Raw genomic sequence first — 20,945 nt, 5'->3', positions numbered from 1 at the left:
CTTGAGGCAAAATCCTAGTTGAGACCAAATATTAGAGAAATGATCTAGGCATTTCTTTGGCATAACCAAAAAGCTTTCCCAGCCGTCCTAAATGTCATGCCATCATTACATGGTGTGTTTCCATAGTCAACCCCCTTGAGCCTTCATGAGCCTTTATTGATTCTTTAAACTACATAAACCATGCCCGCTCTAAGCCTGAAAAACAATGAATCTACCGTTGATAGTTTGAGAAAATACTTTGGTGGAGAGTTACATTTAAAAGAGAAAATTGGTTTCATGATGAAACGTATTATGTTTGCTCTGTTTGATCAAAGAAAAAGAAGAAGAAGAAAGGAAGTGATTAAAAGAAAAAAAAAAGAAAAAAAAAAAGAAAAAAAAAGAAAAAGAAGTCGCCAAGCGGAAAGTGAATTGCCTCAAATTTGGTTAAGGGAAGTGTTGGTATTACATCAGTGATTACAGCAATAATAATGCCACAAGTATGAGCATATTGCCAAGAAAGAGCTATGATTTGAATCATGTGAGTTTTTTTTTTTTTAATGTTCTCTTCACTAAGTATTCTCCCAGTTTGATTTAATTTCCCATATCCAGTTCTTTCTTAACCCTCACCCTGTGGCCTATCATTACAACCTTAATAAAGACCTTTTGATCTTTGATTTTGGTGTTGACTACATTAGTGGAGAGGATTTCTGAAAATTGGACTTATGGGGTTAAGTTTTAAGAGAATTCTTCTGATTTTGGTTGTTCTACTTTTATCTGAGTTTGCAGGTGGTTTGAGGTTAAATTGACTATATCACACACACACTCAAGGTCTTAGCTTTAGGTTGAAGTAAACGCCTAACTCTTGCTTGACAAATTGCAAAATTTTTGATTGATTTTCTTGCTATCTTTGATGTTAAAAGAGTAAGATACTAGAGATGAAATCTAAATTCATAAAAGCTTGGTGAGTGATGATACTTCTCTTTGGGGTCAAGTTGATATTGCCTAAACTATCATTTGTTTTTCTTTTTGTTTGAGGACAAACAAAGTTGTAAGTTTGAGGGTATTTGATGACTTGCAAAATTTCATATTGCAGATTTTACAAGTTCGCTCGAGCAGAGGCTTTTGGCCGCTCGAGCGAAATCAGGCAGAGTCGAACGCTCGACGCCCGCTCGACACCCCGCTCGAGCGAACATTGTATTTTGACAGATTTTAGGTTTTCCGCCGTGGGACCATATAAAAGCCATTTTTCACTCTACAGCCGCGAGTTTGGACGGGAGAACATTTCTTGGGACAGAAAAACACAGCTAGAAGGATTCAATTCATTTGTTTTGGAGACGGAATTCCAATTATTGCACGTACGTTGGAATCATACACGAGAACGGACGAGAGAAAAGCGTTGAATCGTTCTCTTGAGCTTTTGACGACGAGTTGAGGCTGCAAGGAGGATTTTTCAGTGTTTATTTTCTTCTTCCCATCTTCTCAGAACAATTATGGTGAATTCGTTTATGTTGAATTCCATTTCTAGCATGAGCTAAATTTTCTTCATTCTAGGAAAACGATGTAACCTATTTCTGAACTATGCTTGATTGTCTATGCTAATTTAATGCAATTCTCTCTTTGTTTATCTGATTTATTCTGAATTTATTGCTTCTAATTAACTGGCCATTGATTAGATGATAAGTAATCTTGTGATTTGCTATCGAAAGAGGGAATCATAGGGTAGATCTTGGATATTTCAGCATAGGTAAGTATAGAGATCGAAAGACTTGTATGAACCTATGTAGTCATTAAATCATTGATCTTATTGCGTTCTTGATTATTGAATTTGCATATTCTTGTGTGAATTGATAACCAAGAGTCAATTCCAATTGACTATCGAAAGAGGCTGTTGGACGAATTAGAGATTTTCTAATAGACAAAAGAGGTTTAAGTTAAATTAGCTGGATGAGAAAAGCATAGTGAAGAATTAGGTGAAATCGATTTCCTAGAAGTTTTCTTCCCCATTGAATTTGATCTTTGAAAGTCAGTTTTATTTTCTTTGCTTATTTCTCTTTGAGTTGATCTAAGTTTATTTGCAACTACAAAAACCTTAGCGATTCCTCTAGATAAAATTGAGATTAGTATAATTTTGGTATTTGGCAAGAGTAAGGTACCAATCCCTGAGGACGATACTCTACTTATTACTTTACTATAAAACTACGATACTGTGCACTTGCAGTTTTGCACCGGTCAGTGATGTGTGATGTGCCATGACATTAAATATACTGTTTGCATGTATTTTCATGTGTCATGTTTGAAAACTGAGTTTTTGTGTTAAGAAAGGATTTTGGGTGCATGTGTAATGAACAGATTAAAAGGAATGAAAAAAAAATGAACTATAGGGATGGTGATAAGTAGGGAAGGTGGCCGGTAAATCCCGCCTGTGATTCCTGCCTATTGTAGAGATGGTGGTAAATCCCACCTGTGATTTTCGCCTACAGTGACTAAATGATTGGATATTTATACGGGCTATTTTTCTAGTAAGTCCCACATGTGATTCCCTCCTACAGTGACTAAATGATTAGATATTTATGCAGGTCATTTTCTAGAAAAATTGTGGTTTATGATAAATAGATATATTGGGCCATTTTCTGAAATGCAACAAGCGGGCTAGGCTTCACACACAGAATGGGTTGGACCCAAAATAGAAGATAAAGCACACTAAACACGCCCAATCTGAAAAAGAATAGTCCAATAAAATAAAATAAAAAGGCATAATAAAATAGATAAAAGATAAATAAAAACACTACAACTAAATATTAATAAAATAGAACAATAAAACCCAACACTAAAAGAATTTAAACTAAAGAGCAATTTAAATAATAAACAATAATTAATATCAAGAAATAATGGAGAAATCGAGAGAGAGAGAGAGAGAGAGAGAGAGAGAGAGAGAGAGAGGTGAGGAGGGCTGATTTCTGGCCTAGATGAATTGGGCCTCGGTTCTTTTTTTTTTTTTTCTTTTTTGTAGTTTTAAATGAGAAAAAACGCATTGTTATGTGTTTGGGGACCTAGCTACTAGTACGTGCTTTATTTAAATTTTTTTACTTAGCATATGAATTGTACATAAAATTGTATTAAGAATTTAAAATATCAAAAGAATAAAATTTACATTACGCCCAAATATTTGTTAGAAATTATATTTTTTCTCTTATGCCTTAAATTATTAATTGAAATAAAAAATTTTTATGAAATATATATTATTTTCTTAAAAATAATCATTTCACCCAATTAAACAAACGTATTTTACATATTGATCCTATCGTAATATATAAATACATATATATACACACACAACATGCAGCTAGCTATATATGATATATAATTTGGAGACTTAGTAAGTCTTCGTTTATTTTTGTTTTTTCCATTCTACATATAATATCCATTTACGCGCATAGAGAGAATATTAGACAGATGCCATGTATGTTATCGTGTACTTATATAGCTTGACCCTCCAACAAAAAATAAATAAATAAGAAAAAAGAAAAAAGAAAATCTATCTGATTGTTCATTTATAGGGCAGAAAGCAAAACGCTTAAGAAATTAACAATAAATAATTGATAATAATACATCCAACATATTACTAAGAGTTATTTTATTATTAAGATGATGTGTAGATCAACACATCATCCATATCATTTAAATAGTAAAATTTAATTTATAAAATATAATTTTAAAATTTATCTTACAAATTAAATTATATCATATAAATAATATGTGAAGGAAAAATCTTAAAATAACAGTACGTAACACTGTATTACCAAATTGGATTTTATAATAATAATGAAAAGTATTATTATCATCACGAGTCACACGTACAAGTAATGCATGTGTTGACTAAGTACATGATCATGTCGACGCATGAGCTTTTAAAACCCGAAGATCAAACGACCTACGAATTAATATATATGAGCTTTATCCTCAAATATGGGTTCCTTTTTCTAACCCAAAAAAAAAAAAAACTTTTGTTAGGCACTTCTCGAAGGATTATTTTCTTGTTTAGTCATGAAAATATGTCCCAATCTCAATAGTCTTGGCCTATTAATTGTTAAACACGTTAATTTGAATTTGGACTATTTGGTGTTGACTGATGTAGCATGTTAACTGCCATCATCACCACATACAACATGATCATCTTTTTACAACTGATCGAGATCACGCCACATATACATATATTGCTAGCTGTCACAATTTGTTCCCATTAATTGTGGTTGCATTATTGTATAATTATTTGAATTTTATATCAATTATTTTATGATCATATCGAACTCTATTGCTATACTTTATACCATATAATTAAATGTTAATTTCTATATAGGTCAAACATATTTATTAAGGACAAGTTTAACCTACCAGGGAAGGTAATATATATATAAATAATAAATGATGCTGATTCAGAAAACTGCCAATGGGTTCTCATATATGATGTGCTATTGTTTTTAAATATTATTGACTTTGGCTTAAAAAATTACATTGATTTTCATGTGTATATCCGGCCAGCATCCATTAGAAAATCAATTCTAGGAAAGGAAGAATTTAAAGTCCTATTCCTATCCGTTTTCAACTGAATTCATCAACATCCCGCATTTCTATAGTATGAAAAAGAAAGCAGTAATTGTAGACCCTTGCCTGGTGCGAACCTGGTAATTATATATTGCCAAAAGATATATGGTTTACGCGTGACAGAAAACAAGGACCAATTAAGCCCCTTGCTTCTGGGCCATGTCCCTCTATATATTCGGAAAAGCAATAAGCATCATCAATTATAACAGAATACCGATTCAAAAAAGCCATTCTGCAGGGACGTCTTTAATTTCTTGAGTGTATATGGGGATCGAATTCATGTGGGTTGTCAATTATATTCGCTTAGGCGAGCGATCATTGAAACAGACACTTATATCAAATGATATCATCATGAAATGTCCAATATCTTCATTGCAATGGCTTCCTTCGATCTTCTTTCTTATCATCTCTGCAATCAGTAGTACTACTGCAACAACGCTATTCGATATTCCCAGGCTTAGTCCGCTTGGAGGAATTCTGCAAGATCATGAAACAGTATTGTCTGCAAATGTTTCGGATGACTTCGAAACATTTTACTATAATCAAACACTTGATCACTTCAACTATATGCCTGAAAGCTACTCCACTTTTCAGCAAAGATATGTGATCAATTCCAAGTTTTGGGATGGAGCAAATCGTAGCGCACCAATTTTAGCTTATCTTGGCGCAGAAGCGCCGTTGGATGGGGATCTGAGAATCATCGGATTTCTCACTGATAACGCCGCGGAGTTTAAGGCTCTCTTAGTATACATAGAGGTACGTATAATTCTATTTCGAGGCCGTGGCGCATGAACATATATATGCATACACACACTTAAACGCAACCAACATTCTATCTATCTGAGTCTTAATTCGCTTTTGGGTGTCGACAAATTAGTTACTCAGGTAACATTATTTTTTTCATTAATTAGCACCGATATTATGGGGAGTCGATACCACTGGGGTCAAGCAGGGAAGTAGCACTTGGAAATGCAAGCACTCTTGGCTACTTCAACTCAGCCCAAGCTATAGCAGATTATGCAGAAATTATCATATATTTAAAGGAAAAACTACAAGCACAAAATTCTCCAGTAATTGTAATTGGAGGATCATATGGAGGAAGTACGTGACAAATTGCCTAATTAATTTCCTTTTGACAATGAGTATGAACTGAATTTTGATAGATTGGAATTCTTTTAACGTACCTTTCTGATAATTTTGCTCATCGATAAGTGCTAGCTTCATGGTTTCGGCTAAAGTATTCTCACGTTGCCATTGGCGCTTTGGCCTCATCAGCTCCAATCCTTTACTTCGATGACATAACCCCACAAGATGGATATTACTCTATTGTCACCAAGGATTTTAGGGTAACCATCTGAATTATACATGTATTGTTTCTTTTTCTCTTATTTTACCTCACTCGGGATATTGCATGTGCAGGAAGCCAGTGAGACTTGCTACCAAACTATAAAAAATTCGTGGTCTATAATTGATGAAGTTGCATTCAAGCCCGATGGTCTTTCTATCCTTAGCAAGACATTCAAGACTTGCAAGTACGTAAAGACATTAGAGATTAATGGACTTCTACCTTCAATAAAGTGAAAAGAACAATATCAGTACTAATATTAATTGTGATATTGACTCTCTCTTTTTTTCCAGTCCCCTAAACTCAGTTGATGTGCTCAAGAACTACTTGGTGTCGATGTATGCCCGTGCGGCTCAATATAACAGTCCACCAAAATATCCGGTTACCATTGTCTGCGGTGGCATAGATGGAGCTCCTCCTGAAACAGATATTCTGGACAAAGTATTTGCAGGTGTTGTTGCCTATACTGGAAATAGAACATGCTATGTCAATGCACCCCAAAATATATCTGAAACAACTGTAGGTTGGAAATGGCAGGTAAATGGTACTATTAATTTAATGTAAAATTGAAAACTTCCAGTACCTGGACCCCTACGTGAAAGCTATGATAATATTGTAATTGATTTTAGTTGATTTTAGTCTGTATATTTTACGAAAATAACTTTAATTGTCTTTGCATTTAGACGTGCACTGAGATGGTGATACCCATTGGAATTACCAATAATACTATGTTCCAGCCGTCACCTTTTAACCTAAGCAGCTTCATTGAGGAGTGCAGAAGCTTATATGGTGTAACTCCTCGCCCACATTGGGTCACTACTTACTATGGAGGCCATGTATGTATATATATACATATAGTTTTTCGGTTGCCCTATATATATATATATATATATTTCTTTTGGAGCATTAATTAGATAAAATATTCTGTGTTTTTTGAATGGAAAATTATTGCAGGATACAAAATTGGTTCTCCACAAGTTTGGAAGCAACATCATATTCTCCAATGGTCTCAGAGATCCTTATAGTAGTGGAGGGTAATTAATCATAATTAATATGATGATGATCATGAACATCATGATATCCTAAGATATCAGAGAGTATCGTTGATTTTACTCGATCGACCCTAGCCTGCAAGTACTCTAACAGCCTTATATAATATATTTGATCTGATTCTTGCACGCAGGGTACTTGTAAACATATCAGAGAGTATCGTTGCCGTTCATACAGTTAACGGTATGTATTCCTACTGGTCAACTCATTATAAATTCCAAGCTGAGATAATTTATATAAAGCTGAGAGTATCGTTGCCGACCGATGCCATTAATTTAATGTATATGTGTTTGTGTGTGTCTATATATTGATAATGAATTGGTCTACAAATTTTGATCATTTAAGTATTTGCAGGATCTCATTGCTTGGATATTCTTCGTGCAAATCAAAGTGATCCGGAGTGGTTGGTCAGGCAGAGAGAGGTGGAGGTGAAGATCATCAAAGGATGGATCAACCAGTACTACGTTGATCTTCTCGCTTTTAGTCAATAATTAATTATAAATTGCACTTTTTTTATTAATGTCTACGTACGTACTATTGGATCATGATCATGTAAACGCCTCATGATGTACGTGAAACGACGCTTAATTCATGATATAATTTTTTTTTTTTATAAACAATTCATGATATAATTAGGTAATTAAATAAATTGGAATATAATAAACTCGAATTAACCAAGATCAATATTAACAAATGTATATTTCTCAAAAAACTTCTCTGCTTATAATTTTATTAACAAACCATTGTTAAATACTAATTAAAATCAACGTAGGTTCTATAAAAATAAAACTACTCGACCGATCCTACATGCAAATTCAAATTTAATCTAGTAATTACACTTTGTTTTCAAATTTTCAGAAGCCATTCTATTTATAAATTATTCTCAAGAAAAGCCTCAAAGCCTGAAGATTTTTTATCCATTATATCCTCAATGTACGACGTAGGTCAAATATTCCCTTGAAGGAGACGGACCAGACCCCACGTCTCAAAGGCTCACGAGCCCAAAACCAAGAGCCCGCTCAGCAAATCTAGAGACCCAAACAAACCGTCAAAACACACTAATATCGAATTCAAATCCGTACATTATTAATGACGATATGATTCATTAGCATAGTGGGCAAGTAGATACCCGCCCGTGATATTCGTCGACCTGAACGTCAATTCTTCCCAGTGGGGTACCGAACTTGAAGCCCTAAATTAATCAGCAGTCCAGCAATAATTAGAAAATGTTAACCCTTAAAACAAGTCATTTCAGTGAGGCACTTGGCCGTATAAATAAAGATGCACGCCAGAAGGAATTTCTAAACGATCTGAGAATAGAAGTACTATATACATTCAATTCTAACTTAGGCATCGGAGGTATTCTCACTACACTTAGCCCCTCTTATTTTCTTGATACGGTTGTTGAATCCATTGGCAGGAGTACAAGATACGTCCATAACAGTTGGCACCATTTACAGGAACTTTCATTTCAACATGCATTTCATATGCCTACACCAATGCGTTCAAGAAATTCACGATCAAGCAAACAGCAAAATGAAGAGTAAGAGAGGAGGAGGCTAGGGTTTGAGGAGGGTTTTGGAGAGGAAGGGTGAAGGGAGCAATGAGAGCAGACGACATTATGTTTGAGGAGGCGATGGTTTGAGGGAATATTTGCAAAAATAGAGGAAAGGCTTAGGAGGATGACTCTAGAAATTGAGAACCTCCAGCATGAAATCGAAGCTCTTAGGCAAAAATATGTAGAGAACACCACATCAAGATACATTGTAGAAATGAAGTAGATTTGCAAAACGCGAGCAAGTTGAACTTCAATAACGAAGAGAATAGGAAAATGCATCAAGATCTACACAAGCTAATGGACAAGTATGAGGAGATGGCCTAGAAGATTGGTGCATCTTCATGTATTTACCACCTACTAAACAGTACTGACATGCCCTATAGCATCGAGATAATGATGGCGCCCTTCCTGCCCAAGTTCAAAATGCCACAGATCAAACTATACGATGGATCTAAGTTGGATCCTATCAAACACTTGGAGATATTGAAGGCACACATGATTCTCTATGGCTTTCTCGAAGAAATCATGTGTTAGACATTCTCCTTGATTCTAAAAGGAGTAGCTAGAATATGATTTGGAGCTTTGCATCCAAGCTCTATGAAGAGTTTTGAGGAGCTTTATGGGTAGTTCTTAACACAATTCATGGCCAGTAAGAGAAGGAAGCGACCGACAACATACCCCCTAACTGTCAAACAGTAGGAGGACGAAAATTTGAAGGTGTATCTTGCCAAATTCAACAAGAAACACATGACAATAGATGATCAAGATGAGGTATCTCCTCGGGCAGAAACGAAGGAGATTTAATATCGAGAAATACCCTACAATAGTTGAAGAAGTAGAATGACTCTTAGCTACGGGGTTTAGTAGGGAGGCTCACTACCCAGAGTGGCTCTCCAACGTGGTTTTGGTGAAGAAGTCAAATGGTAAATGGAAAATATGCATTGACTTTACCGACTTAAACAATGAGTGTCCAAAGAATAGTTTTTCCTTGTTGCGTATTGATTTAATAGTAGACTCCATTGAGGGATATTGAATGTTGAGTTTCATGGATGCCTATTTGGGGTATAACCAAATTCAGATGAACCCAGACGAACAAGAGAAGACTTCTTTCACAACCGATTGTGAATTATACTACTATCAAGTGATACCCTTTGGGCTGAAGTATAGGAGCCACAATAACTAAAACAAGAAGTATTACAGGGTACCATTGGTGATAGCATATATCAAAATAAAGGTGAATAGTTAGGGTTTTGAAGAGAAGTACCATAATAGCAGGAAAAAAAAAACAAAAAACAAAAAAAAAGGTTTCGAAAGAGGATGCAAGGGCAGGAAACAGAAAAATATGAAGAAAGGAGTTTAAATAATAATAGTGATAGCTGGACATCTCCAACAATATCGCAACAAGTGTCACTGACACAAAGGCAAAATGAGATATTCAAAGATATGGGAAACTTGGCCCCAAAGCAAATAAACATATCTTCATAAGATATTCAAAGAGCGCAAATAGATTATGTAATATATGGTGAACATCATAATGGACGAATGACAAAAATAGAGTAGCGTGATATCATATTTGTTGAGAATGATTTTCTCAATACTAGTGAAGTAAAGAAAGATCTTGAACTTTTTGAGTTACAAGAACTTGAGCAAGTTACACCATCTTTTACTAAGAGTGGAGAATTGTTACATCTTAAAATTGTAAAAGATAGTAGGAGTGACTTACCTCCTAATGAGAGTATACCACTAGAAATTGACTCACAAGAGTCTTGGTTACATAGAAGCGAACATGGAATCATTTCTTATCTTCATTTTGAGATTGAATGAGAATCTTTCATATTTACTCCATGTGACCTTGATAAGCTTGCTTCTTATGAGGAAGCACTAAGTTCACTTGCTTCAAATAAATGGTTGGCTACTATGAGAGATGGGATGAGTACTATAGCAAAGAACCAAATTTGAGAGTTAGTTGATCTTTCACCTAGCCATAAATTTGTTGAAAACAAATGTATTAAAACTTAAGCACCAACAGATAGATCAATTAAGACTCAACTCAAATCAGACGGGTATACTGTAACACCCAATTCAAGCCCAAACGAAACCCAGCCCATCTTATGGAAATGGCTTCGTTTTGGGTGTTAGCAGTTTTCTTTCTTCCCCTTTCCATCTCTTTCTTCTTTCCCCATCAGTTCCTCCCGATTTTCTCTCCTCCCCTGTATTGATGGTCCTCCCCTTCCATTACACACGATTCCATATCTTTCTCTCCTTCTTTGTCACATTTTCTTCCTCGCGCCACTACGCACATCTCTATTTCACCCCCCTTTCGTACGCCACTTCAATTTTCACACCCAACCCTCTCTCTCTCTCTCTCTCTCTCTCTCTCTCTCTCTCTCTCTCTCTCTCTCTCTCTCTCTCTCTCTCTCTCTCTCTCTCTCTCTCTCTCTCTCTCTCTCTCTCTCTCTCTCTCTCTCTCTCTCTCTCTCTCTCTCTCGTTGGTTAGGGATTTTGAGTGATGCACATTGCACTTATTGCTAATGAGTTCCACAGCCTAAGCAACACCAAGTGACTTCCAGATTGAAGATTGGATTCCCCTAGCTAGAGTAGTGTCGAACGACAATCACTCCCTCCCTTTTACCCATCACGCATTACTTAAGGCACCGTCATAGGTGGCCTTTCATCGCATCGGTAAGACTCATTTCCTCGCTCTCTCTCTCTCTCTCTCTCTCTCTCTCTCTCTCTCTCTCTCTCTCTCTCTCTCTCTCTCTCATTTTAGCTTTCTTTGTCCCTCTCTTGTTCCTTTTTTTCAATCCAATTTATGATGCCCTCTTGTTGTGCTATCAACGTGTTCCTTCTCTGCACAGAGTCCCTTATTTGACCTTGTCGTTAACATTGGTAAGTGTAAAGTTGTTTGGTTGAGGAGATATTTTTAGCGCCTAGCGCTTATGACTCTTGCAGATAAAGTTGTTAAGATATCTATGGATTGTATGGCAGCGTTGGTATATGCCAAGGATCCCAAATACTATAATAGAACCAAGCACATAGATATTCATTTTCACTACATTGGAGATATTGGTTGTACGAGGTGAGGTGCTCCTACAATATATCTCTACTAACAAGATGATAGTTGATCCTCATACTAAGGCTACTAGCAGAAAATGTTTTTCAAACTCATGTTAGAAGTTTGAGACTTCATCGGATTTAATATATGTTATATTAAGGATACCTTAGACTTTATTGTACATTTGAGACTGTTTGTATCTATCGCATTGGTGAGATTGTGTTTATCTCATATTAGAAGTTAATTGATACTAAGGGAAAATCACACATTATAAAGATGTCACTAAGAAAAGATCAGTTCACTCATATGGATTATCATCTTGGCACTTGAATAGCAAGCAAAATGAGACAAACTAATTACTTTGGCACTTGGAAATTAAGCAAGTAAATATTTTAATGCTTGGGAGCATTCAAGATAAATTTAAAAAATGTCGTCTTAACTTGGCTAAGAAAAGCCTTTCAAGAGTTGTAAATGAAGTATTTAAAGCAGAATGTGAGATCTTAAGCAAGCATGATGAGCAATTGTGCTAAGAAACTCAAGTTAAAGAGCCTTTGTGGCGACTAGACTAAAGCTCCTGAATGTGACAAGTCCAATTGTGTAGGAGTTCTACTGTAACATACATTCATACTATATGTGCTATAGACAACCATATGAGGGAGTGATTGGTTTGGGTTCTCACTTATTATTTTATGTCTCATAGCCCAGGCGATTATGTCATTTTGACTCGGTAAAATCATGAACATATTATATAATATGAGGTTAAGAATTGTTTTGAGTTATAAACGTGTGAAGGATTAAGGACCCTAGATCTAGTAAGATTAAATAGTTTGGGGCATAAAAGGGATGTTATAAGTGATATACTAGATTAGTAAGATGATAACTTAATACAGTAATTCTACCATTTGTCTTCTCATCAGGTCACACGCTTCATTTTCTATATGAGAGATAATTAATTGAGAAATCAAGAGGAGATTATTAATGGGCATGGCACCCATTGTGGACAAGTGGAAAATGATAGTAGTGGGTATTCCATGCACCCATGTTGTGTCCACATGGATAGGGAAGTTACAAGCAGTTAATTAATTCCCCCTCACTAGTACTTAACTTTAGGGAATTTAATTAACCACCTCATTAGAAAACTCTTTAAATAAGAGTTTTACGTACATTAATTATAAGAGTGTGAAAAAAAGTGTAACATACAAAATAAAGGTTCTCCTTCCTCTCTAAATTTCTTAGAGCAACCATTTTAACCTCTTGATCTTGAAGTATAGAATTATTTTAAAAGATTCTATTAGCCTCTTAAGTGATTTAGAAGTGCAATCACAACAAAGTGGTATGAGTTGCAAGACGAGCAAAGTCCAAGCTTGTGAGAATTCTACGTCTCTTGAGATAATTCAAATTAACCTTACAAGAGAAGCCTTAAGTACAGCAAATTAAGAAAAATTTACATTTAACTGACCATAAGTACTTATCACTCAACTAGTAAGAGTAGTTCTTATATATAATGCGTTACACGCCTCTTCAAGACCCCAAAAAATAGACAAGACTCCTAATTTTATTTTCTTAGAAATAAATTATTTGACATGACTTCGATCTTCCTATACCTATAAAACTCATTAAGCCCTAAAACGGTACATTGAAGAATCCAGTTCTCGCTCTTACAATATTATGAATGGCCGCCGTCTTCTAGAGTTTGGTTCGTGATTCATTCACCCGGTAAAAAGAAATTAAACGCGTAAGAAACAATAAATAAGAAAAATAAGAAAAACGGCCAGCCGTCTTCTAGGAAAATTTTCACAAGTACTTGAATTATGAGCTTTATCCTCTTAAGATATATCATGTGCATGTTAAAGATAATTGCATTTGTTACTTCCCACCAACTTAAGTTTTTAAGACAAGTCATAATCTCACATGCATGGTATATATATATTAGAGTCATTATGATATGGTTTAAATCATGATTATAGATTCTAATTTATTTAATTAAATATTTTACGTGTTGAATATATATAATATAAATAATTAAATCTATTTATTAAATTAAAATTTTGAAACAAGCAGTGGTTTGACAATATGCACGGCCACTACTGCATGCGAACTAGGTCCTAGTTGATTGACATTTGTGATATATCAATTTGTCTTTTAGTAAATTTTCTTTGTGTTTTGTTTTTATTAACCTCCTTGTTGTAGGAGTGTATCTGAATTGTGATCTCGTTGGTTGTCAAAATGTGTCGCATTGTGATAATCAATCTGTATTATAAGTAGTCTTAGTCCGGCCGCCTAATTTAACACGTTTAATTTGTATGGGTGCACGCGTGACAAAAAACAAGGTCGACCAAATCCCCACGTGGGCGGTGCCTCAATGCAGAAAAGCAACAAGCTAAGTTAGCTAGCACGAGCTTATTGGTGGATATATAAATATATCAACATATAATATATATATATATAAATATATATATATATATATATATATATATATATGCATGGGATTTGCTAGGACTATCGAGAGGGCTAGATCGAGAGTTTCTATCGAGAAGTAGTGTAAAATGTATTTTTTATATTTCTATTTTTTGTGTTTTTTAAAAAAAAATTAAATCATTTTAAATATTTAAAAAAAATTAGAAACTCATTTAAAAGCACTTCTTTAATCATTAAATAAATAAATAAAATACAATCAATAGCCTTTCTCGTGACTTTCCTCGATGGGATAAACATTTCAGTATTGTAATAAGTACTTTTATCATATAATTAGTCTCTATATTTTTTAAATTTCCCGTTACGCCTTGTTTCCTTATATGTGTAACATGTATATATATGCCACCCATCATATTACTTCTTTTTTTTTTTTTTTTTTAAGAAGAAGATAATATCTCAATTTTATTTATAGGTCTCATCTATAGTGGAGGAAAATCATAGTTACAACCAGAACACTTAAAAGTTACAAATAATCATAAAATCCCAACCCAAGTATTAAAACCAGTATTAAAATTAGTTAAACATTACACCAAGATAACGACAAAGTAAAACCTTAATAAAACGAAGCAAAACAAACAAAGAAAAACTACCTACATACGGAACCAAATAACCATGTATGTTAAGATAAAGACAAGACAAAATAAGAGGAAATCAAACATGTGGGAAGTTGCTATCCACGTTGAATGGCGTGTAACCCAGCTTGGTCTATTCGAATAGCTCCCAAGATGTCTTTCGAGAGACTATATTTGTTAGCAAAGAAAATTTCATTACCATTAGTACACAACTTGGCTAATTTGTCAGCTACGTGGTTCGTTTCCTTATAAGAATGGAAGATTCTCATCACCAGTGAGCTAGCTTTCAACTTAGCCTCATGCCAATACATGTAACTCTTTCAAGAGAATTGGTTATCCTACTCCCACCACTTGACCACCAGCTTAGAATCAGTTTCAACTTCGATATGCGTAATATTTCTCTAAACACAAAAATTAAGGCCATCCAAGAGGGCCTTGATCTCAGCATTATTATTGGAGTTTATGCCATAAAATCTGACAAAATCAAAAATCATGTGACCATCCTCATTTCTAAGGATACTTCCTCCTCCATTTCTTCCAAGATTCTCAAGACTACTTCTATCAACATTAAGTTTGGCATATCCCTAAGTTGGTCGCATCCATTTCAAAATCTAAGTCGTCTTTTGCTTGACAGACATTTTCATCATTAATCCAAGTTATTTCAAAATCGCACATTCTGAGCACTTGATAAAAAATTTATTCATTCTGTTGTAAAAGATTTGGGATAAGAAATATTTTACTTTAAAACACACATGCTCCCTAGTTTCAAAGATCTTCTACATGCGAGCGTTATATTTGTAAAGCCACAAAAACCAGCTGATCAAAGAAGAAAGGATACCAATCACTACTGTGAGTTGAGATACCGCGAGCTTTGGATCCTAACCATTGTTGTATTTTACCACCCTATGTACGATTTGGACCCATCATGTTACTTGTGGCACTTAGATCTATGACTTTCGTTTCCCTTGTATTATTACAAAGAGAAGACGCGTGCATGCTCGTTTATATAATTAGAACACATGATGGTTTCACACCATTTCACTACTACAAATTAAATGGATCAGAAGATATCATAAGAATAATCCGTCTACGCACGTTTTAATTGAAGTAATCTTACTTCATTTTAGTCTAAAAGCAACAACCATGAATATGGTACAAATAATATTTCTATATAAAGACGTGGATAGTTACACGTACTAGCTAGCTTGCATTGAAGCTTAAAACAACGAATCTCCGAAATCTTTTTCTTTGTTTATTGTGATGAAGTCTCCAATATCTTCATTGCAATGGCTTCCTTTGATCATCTTTCTTATCTTCTTAACTTCTATACTCAGTAGCACTACTACTGCAACAACGATATTTGATATTCCTACACTCAGTCCACTTGGAGGAATTCTGCAAGATCCTGAAATAGTATTCTCTGCAAATCTTCCGGATGAATTCGAAACCTTTTACTATAATCAAACACTTGATCACTTCAACTATATGCCTGAAAGCTACTCCACTTTTCAGCAAAGATATGTGATCAATTCCAAGTATTGGGATGGTGCAAATCGTAGCGCACCAATTTTAGCTTATCTTGGCGCAGAAGCACCATTGAGTGAGTCCATCATCATGTACAGCGTCGGATTTCTTGCTGACAACGCCGCGGAGCTTAAGGCTCTCTTAGTATACTTAGAAGTACGTAAGTTTAATTACAATTCTGAAACTTCATTAATTATAAGTACTTTAAATTTAATTTTCTTCAACCTGTAGATACAAAACCTGTATTTTTTATAACTTCGACAAGAAACTAATAAGAAATCATTATTCTTTTCGATAGCATCGATATTATGGGCAATCGATACCACTCGGATCAAGAACCGAAGAATTTAGAAATGCAAGCACTCTCGGGTACTTCAACTCAGCCCAAGCTATAGCAGATTATGCAGAAATCATCATATATTTAAAGGAACAGCTACAAGCACAATATTCTCCAGTTATCGTCGTTGGAGGATCATATGGAGGAAGTAGGCGCTGTGACGAATTTCTTTCCTTTAATCATGACTATGAACTAGATTCTAAAAGATCAGAGCTTTTTTTTTTTTAAGGGAAAAAAAAAAAAAAAAAAAACAACAATTTTTCTAATCACTATCATCATGTTCAGTGCTAGCTTCGTGGTTTCGGCTAAAATATCCTCACGTTGCCATTGGCGCCTTAGCTTCTTCAGCTCCAATCCTTTACTTTGACGACATAACACCACAAGATGCATATTACTCTGTTGTCACCAAGGATTTTAGGGTAACAATCTGGATCTATGTTTCTTTCTCTCTTCCTTTACCATTTCGTTTTTTTGCAGTAATTAAAAAGTTGTCATGCCCCGGATGGTACTGCAGGAAGCTAGTGAGACCTGCTACCAAACTATAAAAGATTCATGGTCTGCAATCGATGAAGTTGCATCTCAGCCTGATGGTCTTCTTACCCTTAGCGACATATTCAAGACTTGCCAGTACATAATTAAAGATTATGACCTTTAATTTTCATGACCAGCTGCTTTGAATCAATAAAGTGGAATAGAGCAATACCACTAATTTTGTGATGACTCCCTTTTTTTTTTTCAGTCTCCTATCCTCATCTTCTGTTCTCAAGCAGTATTTGGTGTCAATGTATGCCAGAGTAGCTCAATATAATAGTCCCCCAAAGTATCCTGTTACCGTTGTCTGCGGCGCCATAGATGGAGCCCCACCTGAAGCAGATATTCTTGACAAAGTATTTGCAGGTGTTGTTGCATATTTTCCAAATGAAACATGCTATGTCAATGCACCCCGAAATTTATCTGAAACAGTTGTAGGCTGGGCATGGCAGGTAAAATATTTTTACATGTAATCGATAAATAAATAGTTCATATATATACAAAAACCAGAAAAATGACAATATTAATTATAGCTTGTGAGTAAAAATAATATTTATTTTGACTATTAATTAATTTCTAACTGCTTAATTATACCTGTTTTAATAATTATTTGATTTTAGTCTATTTGAAGTATATATATATATATATGACTTGTTTGTGCATTAATGTAGAGATGTAGTGAGATGGTGATTCCCATAGGAATTACCAATAATTCTATGTTCCAGCCCTCACCTTTTAACCTAAGCCACTTCACTGAGGAATGCTTGAGCAAATATGGTGTACCGCCTAGGCCTCATTGGGTCACTACTTATTATGGAGGCCATGTACGTATGATCTTAATCTTCTTCTTTTTTTTTATTCTTCTTTTTATAAACAGTAGTTTCAAGAGCAGTACTGCTATTATTACTTCTTGTGCCTGAAAATATATATTTTGTCGGTTGCCCTATTAATGTTTCCAATATTTCTAGTATTAAACCAAATATTCTGTGTTTTTTAATGCAAATTGCAGGATATAAAACAGGTTCTAAGTGGGTTCGGAAGCAACATCATTTTCTCCAATGGTCTCAGCGATCCTTATAGCAGTGGCGGGTAATTATTATATATAATTTGATGTCATGAACAGTTACCAAGAAATTGAAAAAGGAAACAGCCTTATATATATGTTTCTGATTCCATATTGCAGAGTGCTTGAAGACATATCAGATAGTATTGTTGCGGTCTATACAGTTAACGGTATGTGCTGAATTTTCAAGAGGGCTAGGCGCATTACATGTATAAAAAAGGAAAGAAAAGAAAGGGCATGTTAGCTAGTATGATGATCGTGTACACCTCAAACCAGAGATAAGACTTCATGCATTTAATGGATTTACTATTTTCATACTGCAGGATCTCATTGCTTGGATTTACGTCGAGCAAACCAAAGCGATCCAGAGTGGTTGGTCACGCAGCGAAGGGTTGAGGTTGACATCATCAGAGGATGGATCACCGAGTACTGCTCTTCTCATGATGATCTTCTGACTGCAATAATTTAAAATCACCGTACCCAAGCGATCGAATTAAGCCTCAGGAAATAAGCTGCATTCAGCAAATCAATTAATATTAATGCCTTCACGTACTGTGTGTATTAATGATCAATATTGTCTACGTATTGGCAGGGGCAGGATAAATAAATATGATCCATGTACAACACTTAATTCGTAGGGCATTGAAGGGAGAGAAATAGTGCTATTGTACTTGCATTTTTAATCATAATTATACTTACGAGGCTCATTTTCATGATTACAATTACATTTCAAATTTCTCGTCGATTTTCAGCATATTAATAACTGACAAATAAAAAATAAGATTTTTTTAAATACATTTAGTATTTTTCATTGAAGAATATATATATATATCATAAACTACATTCAAGACAGAAGAACAACTAGGGTTAACATGAATAACCATCCAAGAAGTTGGATAAGGTTTCAAATATTAAAATATACGTAAAAAGATTGAACTATAAATCTGATTAGTGTTCCTTCGCTTTTTTTATGTTTATTTTTAAAATCAAATTTTATTTTAAAAATCGAGCGCTCAATTTGATTTTTAGCGAGTTGAGTTTGGCTGAGTAGTACTACTTCTCACTCGAATTTGGTTGGATTAATGTGTAGAGCAACTTAATTATGATCGTGATAGGTTGCAAGCCTGCGGTTCCTTATGAATTGATCCAAAATAAGGACTAATTCATTGGTCAGTATATTATATATACATATATTAGCCTGCACACCGACCCAGCCGAATTAGATTTGGGACCGACCCAACCCGACCCGCAGGAAATGGCGCGCCAATCCGATCCAATCTGACCCGTGTATTTTGGGTCGAACCCGTTGCCCTTCTGAGTTTGGATCCTTCAGCTTCATTTGCAAACCCAAGGGTTTCAACTAGATTTCTCCCTGATTCCATTTCTCACAACCACTCCGATTCCATCAACCAACCAAACACACTCTTGCACCGTCTCCTTGGCGTCCTTTGAGATCTTCGTGTTCGCCAGCAACACCATTTTCATGATATGGCTCACTTTCTCAATCGGCAAGAACTGGTCCTCTTAAATCTTTAATTTTCTGTTTCTCAACCGTATGTATGATAATGGCTCCCAAATTATAGTTTTTTTTTTCAAATAAATATATATTTATTATTTCTGCGGAACCAAACACAGAGAGGGAGAGAGAGACTGACATCGTGACGGTGCATCGAAATTATTAAAGGTTTTCCAGTGGCATCGAGAAGTACTAGCTTATTAGCAGAGGATTTGAAAGACGGACGGTTGACCCTGAAAACAATGCGACCGGAGGCGTCGGCTAACCCGAGGTCGCCACGGGAAAGGCCACGATGTTTCTTGGAAACGAAGAGATCGACCGGGATCGCAGAGTACGGGTACTCGGGACCAAGATTGGCCATGGGTTGGAGGTGATATCCCTACTCTACTCTTCTCTTCCCTTCTCTTCTCTTCCAAGCTTGGGTCGGACAGAAAAAGAAAGAAACGGGAAACCAGAATTTATTCTGTTAGCTGGAAGTGGAAGGTGTCAATAAAGGAATTTATCTACAAATAAAGAGACAGAGAATTAGATGCAACTGCAGCGGACTTCGTTGGAAGGAAATGTCTTTGGGCATGTGGGAAGAAGGGCTGAAACTGTTGGGTTTTTTTTTTTTTTTTCCTAAAATTCTGAAATCGTTGAGATCAACATATTTGACAGTGTATGAAATTACCGAGATAGAAGAAATTGTGGCCGGCGACTGTCTGAGGGAACCTTTCCATTACTGAATCTTCTTGTTGGAACTTTTCCTTTAAAATCTTGTCCAGGGAACCCTCGCTCGTTCATTTTTTCTGAAATTCTAAAATCATCCAGATGCTCCAGCAGCTCTTGATGTCCAGGGGTGTGGCCGGCGTAGGAGATTATGGGCTGATTTCTAGAGATGCTAGGGTTTGAGGATGAGTGAGAAATGGGGACGGTTTCGACGGGTTGGTCGGTTTCGATGTGTAATAAACCCGTAAAGGGTTTGACCCGCTGAACCCGACTTTAGTCGGTTGGGCCCATATCGGATCTATCGGATTAATCGGGTCAAGCCCTGCACAGGCCTGATATATATATATATATATATATAGAGAGAGAGAGAGAGAGAGTATTACATTGAGATAAAGCTCTTGTTGTATGCAAGTCATATAACTCCTGATAACATTCCTAGTGTTACTAAACTAGACCTTGGACGTCCAATCTGTTTCAAAAGAACAATATACAATAGGGGCCGGTGAACTACTTGGATATACCGTATTAATTTCTTCTCTGGCTTTAGAGGGAAAGACTTCGTAATGTTATAATTAGCAAGTTGATGATAGCCAATACCATCTATACCATTTGGAGAGAAGGAATAATCGA

The 20,945-nt window shown here is 35.4% G+C and overlaps 2 protein-coding genes across 2 annotated transcripts; both read left to right on the top strand.

The window, feature by feature from the left end:
- Window positions 1–4,786: 4,786 nt before the first annotated feature.
- On the top strand, window positions 4,787–7,576 carry LOC122292502 (lysosomal Pro-X carboxypeptidase-like). Its single transcript, XM_043100894.1, has 9 exons — window positions 4,787–5,337; window positions 5,493–5,682; window positions 5,794–5,927; window positions 6,001–6,113; window positions 6,220–6,463; window positions 6,610–6,762; window positions 6,881–6,960; window positions 7,110–7,159; window positions 7,331–7,576. Exons 1-9 carry the CDS (start codon window positions 4,846–4,848, stop codon window positions 7,465–7,467), a joined length of 1,593 nt encoding a protein of 530 aa, XP_042956828.1. The 5' UTR covers window positions 4,787–4,845; the 3' UTR covers window positions 7,468–7,576.
- An 8,248-nt stretch (window positions 7,577–15,824) lies between these two features.
- Window positions 15,825–18,800, top strand: LOC122292504 (lysosomal Pro-X carboxypeptidase-like). Its single transcript, XM_043100895.1, has 9 exons — window positions 15,825–16,316; window positions 16,459–16,645; window positions 16,783–16,916; window positions 17,012–17,124; window positions 17,237–17,480; window positions 17,700–17,852; window positions 18,038–18,117; window positions 18,212–18,261; window positions 18,415–18,800. The coding sequence occupies exons 1-9, from the start codon at window positions 15,897–15,899 to the stop codon at window positions 18,558–18,560; spliced, it is 1,527 nt and encodes a 508-aa protein (XP_042956829.1). The 5' UTR covers window positions 15,825–15,896; the 3' UTR covers window positions 18,561–18,800.
- The last annotated feature ends 2,145 nt before the right edge of the window (window positions 18,801–20,945 follow it).

Source organism: Carya illinoinensis, chromosome 13, assembly GCF_018687715.1.
Source record: "Carya illinoinensis cultivar Pawnee chromosome 13, C.illinoinensisPawnee_v1, whole genome shotgun sequence".
Classification (NCBI taxonomy): Eukaryota; Viridiplantae; Streptophyta; class Magnoliopsida; order Fagales; family Juglandaceae; genus Carya; species Carya illinoinensis.
This window is presented reverse-complemented; position numbering and strand designations above follow the sequence as displayed.